This window comes from Myxocyprinus asiaticus, chromosome 8 (genome assembly GCF_019703515.2).
Source record: "Myxocyprinus asiaticus isolate MX2 ecotype Aquarium Trade chromosome 8, UBuf_Myxa_2, whole genome shotgun sequence".
Lineage (NCBI taxonomy): Eukaryota > Metazoa > Chordata > Actinopteri > Cypriniformes > Catostomidae > Myxocyprinus > Myxocyprinus asiaticus.
Window position 1 is genome coordinate 32,375,001 of NC_059351.1, and position 12,935 is coordinate 32,387,935.

The following is a 12,935-nucleotide window of genomic DNA, read 5'->3' on the forward strand; positions in this document are numbered from 1 at the left end:
TAGATGCTGGCCAGATTTTCCTATGCATTGAATTTGGAAAAAATACACTAGGCTATAGCAGTTCAGTGTGGACTGCCTTAAAGCTTTTCAGCAACTCTTCGTCTAATAGTGCATTGCCTTCAGGAAAGCGTATCAAGGCTGTCGGTCACTACTCCGAGCCCTGCGCACTGTGCGCGTATATCCACTGAAAGTTACTCTCTCACGTTTCCCAACATAACGTGCAGCCCCACGAGTCTCCCAGTATCATTTCAAACACAGAAAGACGCTTTTTTCTTTAAGATTTTGTTGACTTATTTATATTGCTTGAACAGAATACAAACAATCGGCTTCGTCTTGGAATAAGGAGATTCTTTATGAATGAAAACGGTTTCCTTCTTTTTCTTCATCAGTTGAGAATTTACTGCCTGATGTAAATGGACTATCACACCATAATCTGTGGAGATGAAATTTTGAGCGGGGCTGTGGACCAAAATCATGTCGGATTGTATCTGAAATGATCTCCTATTATTAAAGATAACAAAAGGTTTGCTTTTTATTTCCTTATTTAGTAACTTTACGAAATCAGAGTTCAGTATTGCAATAGCGCTTCCAGACAGTAGCATATGGTAACACTATGTGTTTCTGTTTCGTATTGCTAGATTAACCGCTACATTTAACACCAAAGGCTTTATTTCATGTTTCTCAATAGGCACCGTTCTGCAGTATTTCTATTTCAATGCTTCTGGACGAGCACCTTGCTGCTGTATTAACTTCTGATGAGGCACTGGTAATGTATTTTTTGTTTGACAGTATTATATATCGCGCCAACTGCTGCGTCTTTCTGCAGACTGAAGCGGTTGAAGCAGTGGGGCTGAAGATGGGTCGCTTTCATACTCCGGTTTTCATGGTGCTAGCGATGGTAGCACTGCCGGTACTGGTACGGTGTTGCCCGCGGACATGTGTATGCCACCAGCCCGCAGAAGTGCACTGCACGTTCCGCTCCTTACTTACCGTGCCAACTGGCGTGCCCAGACAGGTGGAACGGATGAATTTGGGGTAAGACTGTGCCATGTGAATGTTATTTTTAGTCTTTTTTTTTTTATTTCTTTTTTTTTTTAGTTATTTATTTCATTCTAAATTCAAGTTTTTGTTGTGTAAAGGTTGTCAAAGGGGTTATTTTTATAGTTTTGTAAATGTCACTAATTTTATTTATTTTGGTTTTCAATTTCAATTTAGTTTTAATTAGTTTAATGGTGAAGAATTCGTTTTTATTTTGTTTGTATTCTTTGAAAATGACTATTTTTAGTTTTTATTTAGTGTAAGTTGTTATCCTCTTATCTTATTGCACCACAAATTGTTTCATCTACCTATTACACATAGGCTACTACACTATCAAAAAACTGCACCGTATTCAAAATAATTGCAACAAACTTAAGTTACCAGTTATATATTTGGGGGGACTCAGATTTAAAAGACATTTGCAAAAAATGTTCCGTTTCTGCTTTATTTAACAGTAAACTGGAAGCATTATCAGTCTCTGACACCTACAGTATGCACGAACGACTTAGTATGGCTGTCCCTGGCAGCACTGGCATCATAGCGAAATATATTGTCATTTCATGTTAGAGTCTATTTGGTAAATCTGCAGCATATCAGCATAATTAACTTATCTTATTATCTCCCTCCTCTGTCCTTACTCCATCCAGGTTCAACACTATAAATAAAATAACATACAGCTCTTTTGTTGGGCTACGAAAACTAGAGCTGCTTTTGATGCATGGGAATGATGTGCATCGAATTCCTAATGGAACATTCCGTGACCTCATATCCCTTCAGGTGCTGTGAACATTATTATTATTATTATTATTATTATTATTCATTTTCCCCTTGAGAAATAATTCTTTCTGTACTTCTTTTGTAATGAAGATTTTGAAGTCAGATAATGCAAATGTTCATGCAAATTTAAATAAATTAATAAATCCAGTTCAGTGCCTCTGTTTCCGCAGATGCTGAAACTAAGCTATAATAAGCTTAAGGTAATTAGCAGACAAACCCTTATGGGTCTCTGGAGTCTCACTAGACTGCACCTGGATCACAACAAACTTGAGTTTATCCACCCTGATGCATTTCAAGGCCTCACCTCTCTTCGTCTTCTGCAACTGGAGGGCAACCAGCTTCAGCAGCTCCACCCAGCCACCTTCTCCACTTTCTCTATTCTTGGACACTTCCCAGTGTCCACCCTAAAGCACCTGTACCTGTCTGATAATGTACTGACCACATTGTCACAGAAGACACTGACAAGCATGCCCTACCTAGAAAACCTGTCCCTGCATGGGAACCCCTGGACCTGTGACTGTCGCATGAGATGGTTCAAAGAGTGGAATACAAATTCACAAGGTCATTATTATCATAATGTTATTGTTCATTTAAAAAATCGGATGTTCTTATAGATGGAAAATGTAATAGAAATAGTGACATAGAATTGTATTTTAGCACAATGTGCTGCATAAGATTTTATGATGGTATTTATTATCATACAGTAAAAATAACAGTTACATTAGTTGCAGATCAATTTATTTACAGTTTAGAGCTTGCAGAAGGGAGATATCATTTTAGGACTTAATTTTGTCATTTTTATGATTAATGTCCACTCACTTCTGACACTTTCGTTTTTCTTTTCCAGGTGTGTTGAAATGTAAGAAAGACAAAGACTATTCTGAAGGCCAGCTATGCCCTATGTGTTCCTCTCCAAAACACCTAAAGAAGAAACATCTCCAGGAGATAGAGAAACCCACTTGCAATACTCCCGTTCTCAGCACCCCTCATAGAGTCATTTCCACCGAGGACACAGAAAGTGACATGCTGACAATGGAGAAGTTTCGTCAACCTCTTGGCAACATTTCCCTGGGCTTGTCAGATGAACATGGACATCAAGTAGACCTGAACTGCCTTGTCACTGAGCCAAGAGAGCTGACTAGCATAGGCTGGTACTATGTTAACCTGTATCAAATATCAGCAAACCTTAATCTGACATTAGATCTACAGTGCCCCATTGACAGGTCCAATTATGAGAGGTTGTGGAGATTGATTGCATATTACAGTGATGTTCCAGCCCACCTTCGAAGGGAAATTATGCTAAATAAGGACCCTTTCATCATCTTCAGATATAGGCAAGATGTTGAAAGGGATGCTCTTTACCATACAGGAGTGAAAGCAAACATAGCAGCTGAGCCTTCCTGGTTAATGCAGTCATCAATGAGCCTCCAGCTTAACAGAATTCAGTCTACAAGTAAAACTGTTCGACTAATTCTCAGCACCCATCTGACTGAAGTTGTGGAGACTGAATCTATAAGACAGCAGAGAAGGGGGTGGGTTATAACTGAGTCCAAAAATGACACTAAAACAATGCAGGCTGCTGTAGTGGGAAGTCCTATTGAGATAAGTTGTGCCATACATAGCTCAGGGAACCAGTCAGTTAAATGGATGCTCCCTGATGGCTCTACATTAAAAACACCTTATAGCAGTGGTGAAAACAGGCTTTCAGCATTAAGTTCTGGCTTGCTAAAAATCAAATCTCTTGATCATTCTGATTCAGGAGTGTACTATTGTATTGCACAAGTCTCTGATGACCTCAGTATCCTCCCTTTTCGTCTGACAGTGGAGGAATCCTCCAGCCCATCTCCTGGAGGTGAAGGAGTAACAAAGCCAGTTACAGGATTTGCAGGTGGACCTGTTTCCCTTCCATGTGTTGCCACTGGGTCCCCTGATGCGGATATACACTGGATTTTTCCTGATGGCAGCGTTGTAAACAAGCGGGTAAACATTTCTAGGACATTTGTGTCATCAAACGGAACTCTGGTTATTCGACACAGTCAGCTTTCAGACAGTGGATACTATAAGTGTGTAGCAGGAAACCAGCATGGGATGGACGTTTTGGCCACAAAAGTAATAATAACAAGACCACTAGGTGTCATACCCTTAAGGAAGTATTCCAACAGGCCTCAACCTGCTGAGGGACTTTCAACCAAAATAAAAGTCATCATGACTAATGATGTGGAGTCATCTGGGGTTAATGAACCTGAAGAGCTTTTGGAGAGAGCTCTTCCTAGGCATGCTGATTTGCCCAGTCGAAGTAGGGTCCAAAATATGGGGACAAGGGGTGGCCATCCATCTAGGAATTCTTGGAGACGTCCTGCTGTGCCAAGGAGGAGAGTAAGTACCCCAGGAGGAGAAAGGGTTAACACTGTAGAGTCTAAAAGAAGAATTAGTATGTCAAACAACCAAATAGACCCAAAGCACTGGGCTAGCATTTTGGCAAAAGTTCGCAGTGTTGGAATTAGTCCAAAAACAACTACTCCAAACTCATTTCAAAGCAGTACAAACAGAATCCAAGAGTCAGAGACTGCCTACGCAAAGCAGTCAGAAACTACTAACAGGACTGAAGGATCTTATGCAGAAGATACAACAACAAAAAAACCAGCTGAAAAGGCATTGTACACAATCACAATGTCACAGATGCCTATTCAGGTTACTGATTACAACCTGGATATAAGACCTCTGGATTCTGAGGACAAGAGACATGTTATTTACCAGCTAGCTGCACCTGACACTGAAATGAATTTAGATTTGGTTACAGTTAGCACATATATAGCACAACCCACAGTTGGTCCACAGATTACCCATTTTACTGTGGGACATTCAGAAGTTGCAGAGGGGTTTGAAATTAGCAATATATTAAGCACAATGTCATCCAGAACTAATTTACAGGAAAACCAAAGCCAAACAATTGATGGTCACAGAGTTACTGAAGCAATTCAAAAGTCTGACGGTGAAGATGATGATGATGACTACAGGGTTTCAAAAAGCATTGAACATGTGGGACAGAATTATCAAGGAAAGACTGATCACAGCTTAGCATCAACCACAGCAAAGGCTGACACAGAACCAAGTGCAGAAACATATGGTGATATCAACTCATTTACTGAAATCCTAACTACAATTAAGCAAAGAATGCAGCCCCTAAAAAAGAACACAACTCAAGAAAAACATAATGTCTCAAAAGTTCCACTGCTTCCTACTGTTACACCAACCACCAAACCCACTTCAGGAAATAATAAAGCAACCTTCTCTAATTCACTAACTGCTTCATCCTCACATGCTTGGAACTCGTCCAGCTTGAGGAGGAGGACTGGTGGAAGACATAGAAAGCCTAATAGAATTAGAACTAAGACAAACAGTTCTAAATCATCTGTAAATGTCACAAATGTCACCCCACAGCCCACTTCAGCTTCAATTGCTGAGGTCACGAATGGGTTTTTAGTCATTACCATGTCAACTGCCTCCTCTAAAACGAAAATAGAAACATCTCGATGGGCCAAAAGTACAGGAGCCAAGATGAATACTACTGTTCCATTAACTGACAACCAACTACCGTCACAAGGCAAAATGACTCATGAAGAGGACACAGATCTTTTATATAGTGGCAGGAATCACAAAACCAATAAATTCATACCCCAAGAAAAAGTATCTTTAAAAAAGTATAAGCCAACTAAAGAACACAAAAGCACCACAACAGTTCCAGTGATATCATCAACATCCATTAGTTTTGGAAGAGGAGAAGAGAAAGCAACTTTGCACAATGAAAAAAAGTCCACTTTGTCTCCTCCTATTCCAAATCCTGCTGTGAAGGCAGCCGACTATGAGTGGTTTACTAGTGTCCATACCCCTGCAGCTAAAACTTTTGAAGAGAAACAACAGGAAAGCATTACTGAGGACACTAGCTTGAGTCATATATCAGATGACTCCCTTGAGAGCTCTAGAGCAAAATCAGAAGAGATCCCAGGTGCAAGTCCAGACAAAACAAGCAACCAATATAAACCCACAGACACTGAAAATGTGCTGTCATCTAAAGAGCTTGTGAGGAAGTTTCCACTGAGGCTATTCTCTTCAATTTCCCCAAGTACCCAGCATGAAACCATCAAAAATCATTATGTGAAAAGCCAACATGGTTCAGTGATGGCAGAGATTTTTGAAGGGGCTCACCAGAGTTCACTGGTTCCAACAGATAGGCCCAAAAGCTCTCAACTATTAATGCTTGCAACCACACAACCCAGCAGGTTTTCAGCTGATAGCATTAACAACAGAGGAGATTCAACTCCATCTAAAAAACCTTGGAGTCCATCAGGAAATGTTAATGTGCCACCATTTACAAAAGAAAACATACTTACCACAACCACAACAAAAACTACAACAGCAATAAAGTCCCCTACAGCACGTACACATATGCATGACCCAATTACACCCACTTCTGCAAGCAGGGTAGGTGAAACAGACAATACAAATCACATTCCTGACAGTCAGAAAGAAAGATATGTTACCCTAGGTCATGAAACCAATGGTAAACTAGAAGTTAGAAGAACATACAGTAGAACAACATCTCCAGTCACACAATTTTCTTATCAATCAGCCAGTGTTAAACCATATACTGTCAGTGGCACAAATTTAAACCCTAAGGATACTAGATCTCAAATATTAGAGGGAAGCATCCACAAAAAGGCCACCGCAAAAACACCCACAACTCCATCACTATCTTCAGCAATATCCTCACCACAGTACCAATCTCCTATAAGGCCAGGAGTTCAGAGTAGAGGCAACTCTTCTATACATTACACCATATTAGGAGGAGCTCAACAAAGACAAACAGCAGTGCCTGAGGGTAGAGGAAGACCTCAAATCACCAGCACAGACGTTAGCTCTGTAACAGCACAGGCTGAAACTGATGCATATTTGCCCTGTGTTGCTGTGGGGAAGCCCAGTCCTTTCCTTTCCTGGACTAAAGTTTCTACAGGTAGGACGGAAGGGGTTTAGGACATCATTCTTTAAACTATCACTTGACATGTCCTTAAATGTTTTGTGGATTATTTGTTATTGTAAGTATCTTTAATTCTTTCATTATTTTCTCACCCTCTGTTTAGTTAAAATTTTTTACGACTTTCTTTCTTCCATAAGACACAAAAGTAGCCACAATCACACTACACTTCACACTTCCAAAACCTGAAATGCAAGCAAAGAAATTTCACATTCCACTGCGTACTGAAGTTCATAATCTTTCACCTGTGAATTTGGATGACAAGAAGACATGTGACCAATAAAATATCAAATGTCACACACTGTGAACTCTTGGCTCAATATAAAGAATACACATTTTAAATCTACATGTTTTTATTGTTGCAGGAAAGTGAGTAGATGGTATATTTTAACATTTTGAATTTGACATTATTTGTTATTCATAATTTATTATTTATTAAGCCAAAAGCCCTCTAGCATGACTGTAATACTGTCCATTGTGGTGTCCAAAATAATTTTGCATGCTCAAAGCCTAGTGTGACCGCAGCTTTTGGCAAAATGTCAGGGACTGACAGCCTCAGTCCCCATTCACAATTACTGTGTGGGAAATAACATTGTTAAAAAACAAACAAACAAACAAAACATTCTCCTCTTGTTTTCCATGTAAGAAAGTAAGTCATAACGGGTAGAAATAAATGAATTCTCATGGAATCATGTTTAATCCATACATCAAGTGTATTCTATACTACTAAGTCAAAAGTCTGAACATTCGTGAACATGAACATTTTTATGTAAGGAAAATACTAATGATAAAGAATGAGAAGGTGTGTCCAAATGTTTTACTCATAATGCATGTTTATAGCTCCAAAATGATTTTGTGGTGTAAAACATGTTATTGTATTTACCTGCAGGAGCTAGTGTCATACAGAAAACAAGGGTGCAGAGGTTTGAGGTCCTCTCTAATGGCACACTCGTAATCCACAATGTACTTCCTCTGGACCGAGGCCAGTACCTATGCAGTGTCCAAAACCAATATGGAAAAGACAAAACCGTGGTTAATTTAATTGTTCTCACTGAACAACCCAGAGTGCTGCAGCCACGCTATAGAGAAGCCACAGCATACCTTGGAGAAACTTTTGATCTTGATTGTCATTCTCAAGGACATCCTCAGCCTCGAATCACTTGGGTTCTCCCTGATAGGGAAATGGTACATTCTAGTGGACCTACTCATGGCATGTCTGAGCAAAGGGTCTCAGCATCATCCAATGGCACGCTTCACATAAAATCTGCTAGTCACACAGATCGAGGAATTTATAAATGCATTGCTAGCAATGCAGCAGGTGCTGATGCCATATCTGTTCAGCTGACTGTTGCTGCCTTGCCACCTATCATTCAACAGCCAAGACATGAGAATATCACTCTTCCAGAAGGAAGCACTGCCTACTTGAATTGCACTGCTAGGAGTGCCCCTCCCCCTTCCATTGTCTGGGCCACCCCTGATGGCATGCAACTCCGTCCCTCTCAGTTTATTAATGGACAAAACTTGTTTGTCTTCCCTAATGGTACACTTCATGTTAGTAGTCTTGCTCTGAAAGATACGGGGAGATATGAATGCATAGTCACCAATGTGGTTGGCACTGCACAGAGGGCCATTAATTTGACTGTAAGGAAATCCACAATATCCTCCAGGGCCAGGATTACATTCTCATCATCTCAAAAAACAGATGTGGTCTATGGAAGCAGATTGCACCTGGACTGCATTGTGTCAGGGAATCCAGAACCAAGGATCATCTGGAGGACTCCATCTAAAAAGCTTGTGGATGCTCACTACAGGTAATATAAACACTTCACTAAGGCACATAGCCTGTACAGGAAAACACATACTGGGTTTATACACTTGGGGAAAAAATTGCACAAAGTTTTTCATAAGTATACATTCTGCTTTGACAGATCAGACAGGGTACCCTTTGCATGCCAAACAAACACTCTAATAACATCTTAATTACAAGCAATTCCATAAATTAATTACATAACTTCAAGTTATTTAGTAGTTTTTCTATACTAACAATACAAATGTAATTACAGTTATATTTTTGCCTATTATACATAGGCCTACTTCTGCACTTCTATTAATAGCAAGGCTGCTTTTTTGTAATTAGACTTTTATTCAAACAGAACATTTTAAGATTTTTAAATTGTGCCTGCATAGTCACATTTTCTTATTTATTTATTTTATATATATATATATATATATATATATATATATATATATATATATATATATATATATATATATATATATATGTGTGTGTGTATTTCAGTTATGATCCGAGGATTAAAGTATCTGTCAACGGTACACTATCCATCCTATCTGTGACAGAGCAAGATGATGGTGAATATCTCTGTGTTGCTCGCAACAAAATCGGCGATGATTTTGTGCCCCTTAAGGTCAGCGTCCTAACAAAACCAGCCAAAATTCAGCAGAAGACAGAGGTGGACAGGAGGGTATTGTATGGAGGTAACCTTAAGGTTGATTGTGTGGCCTCGGGGCTACCCAATCCAAAAATCCAGTGGGCATTGCCTGATGGCACCATGATCAACAATGTTATAAAGCATGAACACAATATTGGGAGTCGAAGTCGAAGGTATGTTGTCTTTGACAATGGAACACTCTTCTTCAATGAAGTAGGGATCCATGAAGAGGGTAACTATACTTGTTATGCTGAGAACCAAATTGGTAAAGATGAGATGAAAGTGCATGTCAAAGTAGTTGCAGATGTGCCTGTGATTGAGAATAAGACACATGATGTCGTCAGGGTTCTCTATGGAGAATCTGTCTCTCTGAAATGCAGTGCCAAAGGTGAGCCAACACCTCTTATATTGTGGTTCTCTCCCACTAACAGAGCCATCACTTCAGCTTCAGACAAGTATAATATACATACTAATGGGACTCTAGTCATTCAGAAAGTTCAGCGATTTGATGGTGGGAACTATGTATGTCTGGCAAGGAACAATGCAGGGCAGGACCGCAAAGTGACCACAGTTGAAATCCTTGTCTCTCCTCCAGCAATTAATGGTCTCAGAGGCACCACAAATTTACTGAGAGTGTCTACTATAAGAAATCAGCGGAAAGTGATTGATTGTGAGGCTACAGGCACCCCTGTTCCACTTGTCATGTGGGTTCTCCCAGAGAATGTTGTTCTCCCTGCACCATATTATGGGAGTCGAATGACAGTACATTGCAATGGTACTCTGGATATTAGCTCAGTGAGAATAGCAGATTCAGGCCAGTTAGCCTGTATTGCTCGTAATGAGGGAGGTGAGACAAGGCTTGTTGTTCAGTTTGATGTAACAGACATTTTAGAGAAGCCAAAACTCAGGAGTCCCAAAATGGAGTCATTCTCATTTACTGTGGGCAGGACCATTAACCTAAACTGTTCAGTTGAAGGGTCACCAGCACCACAGGTGACATGGATCATTCCAAATGGCTCCCCATTATTGAGTGGTGCACAGTTTAACAAGTTTCTCCACAAGTCTGATGGGACTTTGGTCATCAGTAACCCTGCTCTCTCAGAGGCAGGCACATATCGTTGTTTGGGACGCAATGCTGGTGGAATGGTTGAGAGAACAGTTATACTAACACCAGGGCATAAGCCAGAAATCAATAACAGATATAACTCACCTGTTAGCATCATTAATGGGGAGAGTGTCCAGCTGCACTGCTTGTCAAACACAGACTCTGTCCATCTCAGCTGGATCCTGCCAAGTGGCATGGTCTTAAACCGACCTCAAAGAGCAGGTCGTTATGCCGTTCTTTCCAATGGAACCCTCTCCATTCAGCAAGCCTCTGTCCATGATAGGGGATCTTACACCTGCAAGGCTTCTAATGAATTTGGAAACTCCCTGCTCACTGTTCCAGTTATTATCATTGCATATCTACCACGTATTACTAGTGGCCCAGCTCCTGCCACCCATGCTAGAAGAGGAGTAGCAGTACAACTTAACTGTGTGGCCATAGGTATCCCCAAAGCAGAAGTGGCATGGGAGACCCCAGACCTAACATGGCTTGTTGCCAGCTCTCAACCACGTCTGTTTGGGAACAAGTACCTCCATCCTCAGGGCTCTTTAATCATCCAGAATCCCACAACAAGAGATGCTGGATTCTACAGATGTACAGCCAGAAATGTGGTAGGGGTTGACTCAAAAAGTACATACCTTTATGTGTACTGATAAGCAGAGGACATCTTCTCTTCATATGCCCAAGGAACTGCGATGTTGAGCTGTCACCCAGCTTGACAGCTTTAATATTTGTCAATGTGAAATGTAGAATAGAATCAGCCCAAAGCAAAAACATGACATTATTTTTAAAATGATTGTGGGTGCTTAACATTACAATGTGTGCAACTATTACAAAAATGACAAAAAGTTAAAAGGTACTATTTTCAAAAGCTTGCAGTGGGATTCATGTAAGCAACATAACCAATCTACCGATATTATAAGGCATCTTTCTACTTTTATTGTTTGACAATGACAGTTTATGTCAAAACGTATAAATGAAAAAGACTTTTATTCAGAATTATTCAGGGATATAATTATTGTAATAATACTTCTTTACATATTTTCTTCAAGCATACTTGTCATTGAATGACATTCAAGCTCATAATCTGTTATCACACAACTGTGGCTAGAACAGTTTGTTTTTATTTTATTCAGTATTACATTCATTCACAGATTCTCATTGAATTAATCAAAAATAAGGTACACAGTTGTCTACAATAGTGTCTGCATATGATTACTATGTCTACATACTGTAGGTCTGTTAAAGGATTGCTCATCTTTTACCCATTTGTAACACTTATAAATTATTTGCATTTTGAAGACTAATGTATTTCTATTTTGCATATTTTTTAATAAAGAAGACTTCATGTCAGATTCATGTCAGCCCCTCTGAGATTACACAAGGTGACCCGTCAGTGTTGTGACAGTTATAGCAGACTTGCCCATGTTACGATTTTTATTTTTATGTTATTAAGTCAGTTCAGTTCAATTTGGATTGCACATTTCACAATACAGTTTTTAAGCTGCTTTACATAAAATTTTTCTATTTTACCCCATGTGAGCAAGTGAACACAAGAAAAACAAAACAAACAAACAAACAAAAAAAAACTCCCTGATATGTTGTGTAATACAAGTCGTATGTTTATTTAAGAAAATATTAAATTATTTATTGTATTAGTAAGATAACGATTACATTGTAATGATAATGATTAAATTGTAATCTTTGGAGTCCATCCTTAGACAAGGATGCAGGCAGAGGTCAGAGAATTGTCTCTTGGTGTGCACTGATTCTTGAGATAAGGGACAAAATATACAAAAGTCATGTTTATGTTAAAAATAAATACATTCATAATAATAATTTATTACTTATATTTTTAAATAACTTCATTAGAATTAAAAAAAAAAAAATCAATGCTCTATACTTGGAAGCACATGTAATTTAACCTGTCCTCAGCAAGAGGTCACAATATTAAACTGCCAAACAAAGTGTTTAAAAATGCAACAAAATAATAAATATAAATATCAAATGAAAGGTAGGGATCTGTAAGATATCAAACAATACATAAAGTAAACTTTAAATATTTTTCATAAAAAACTGTCAGATTTTTTTTAATAACCTGAATAAATCAGACAATGTCACGGTCAGCTATATCTCTGAGTACCCCTTTTCCACTTCCTGCTTTTGGTGGATGCAACAGTAGGACACGTTGTCTGGTAAGTTTAATATTTTTTCATACTTTAAACAAACAATGTTTATGTCTCTGCAGTCACAGCTTCAACATGTCAACTCCATCATTCCCATTATGATATTTTTTGTTAGAATTGTGGGATAATTTTGGCATTTTAGCTTAGGTGATAGAGGCAGCTTTAACTGAGGGAAAAAAAATGGTTTCAGAGTGCAACACATGGTTAAGATGGAAAAATATTCAATTTTGTTAACTCAGTCAGATCTTTTAGAATACTATGAAAACAGAAACAAAATATAGAATGTATTTTATCACTTAACTCCTTTAATGAACACCATTATTAGATAATGAAAGACTTTACACTCT

General features: G+C 38.9%; 1 protein-coding gene across 1 annotated transcript; it reads left to right on the plus strand.

Annotated features, from left to right (window-relative positions):
- Nucleotides 1–856: 856 nt before the first annotated feature.
- Nucleotides 857–11,695, plus strand: LOC127444828 (immunoglobulin superfamily member 10-like). Its single transcript, XM_051704376.1, has 6 exons — nucleotides 857–1,035; nucleotides 1,686–1,815; nucleotides 1,986–2,376; nucleotides 2,663–6,826; nucleotides 7,737–8,658; nucleotides 9,147–11,695. The coding sequence occupies exons 1-6, from the start codon at nucleotides 857–859 to the stop codon at nucleotides 11,053–11,055; spliced, it is 7,695 nt and encodes a 2,564-aa protein (XP_051560336.1). The 3' UTR covers nucleotides 11,056–11,695.
- Nucleotides 11,696–12,935: the final 1,240 nt, after the last annotated feature.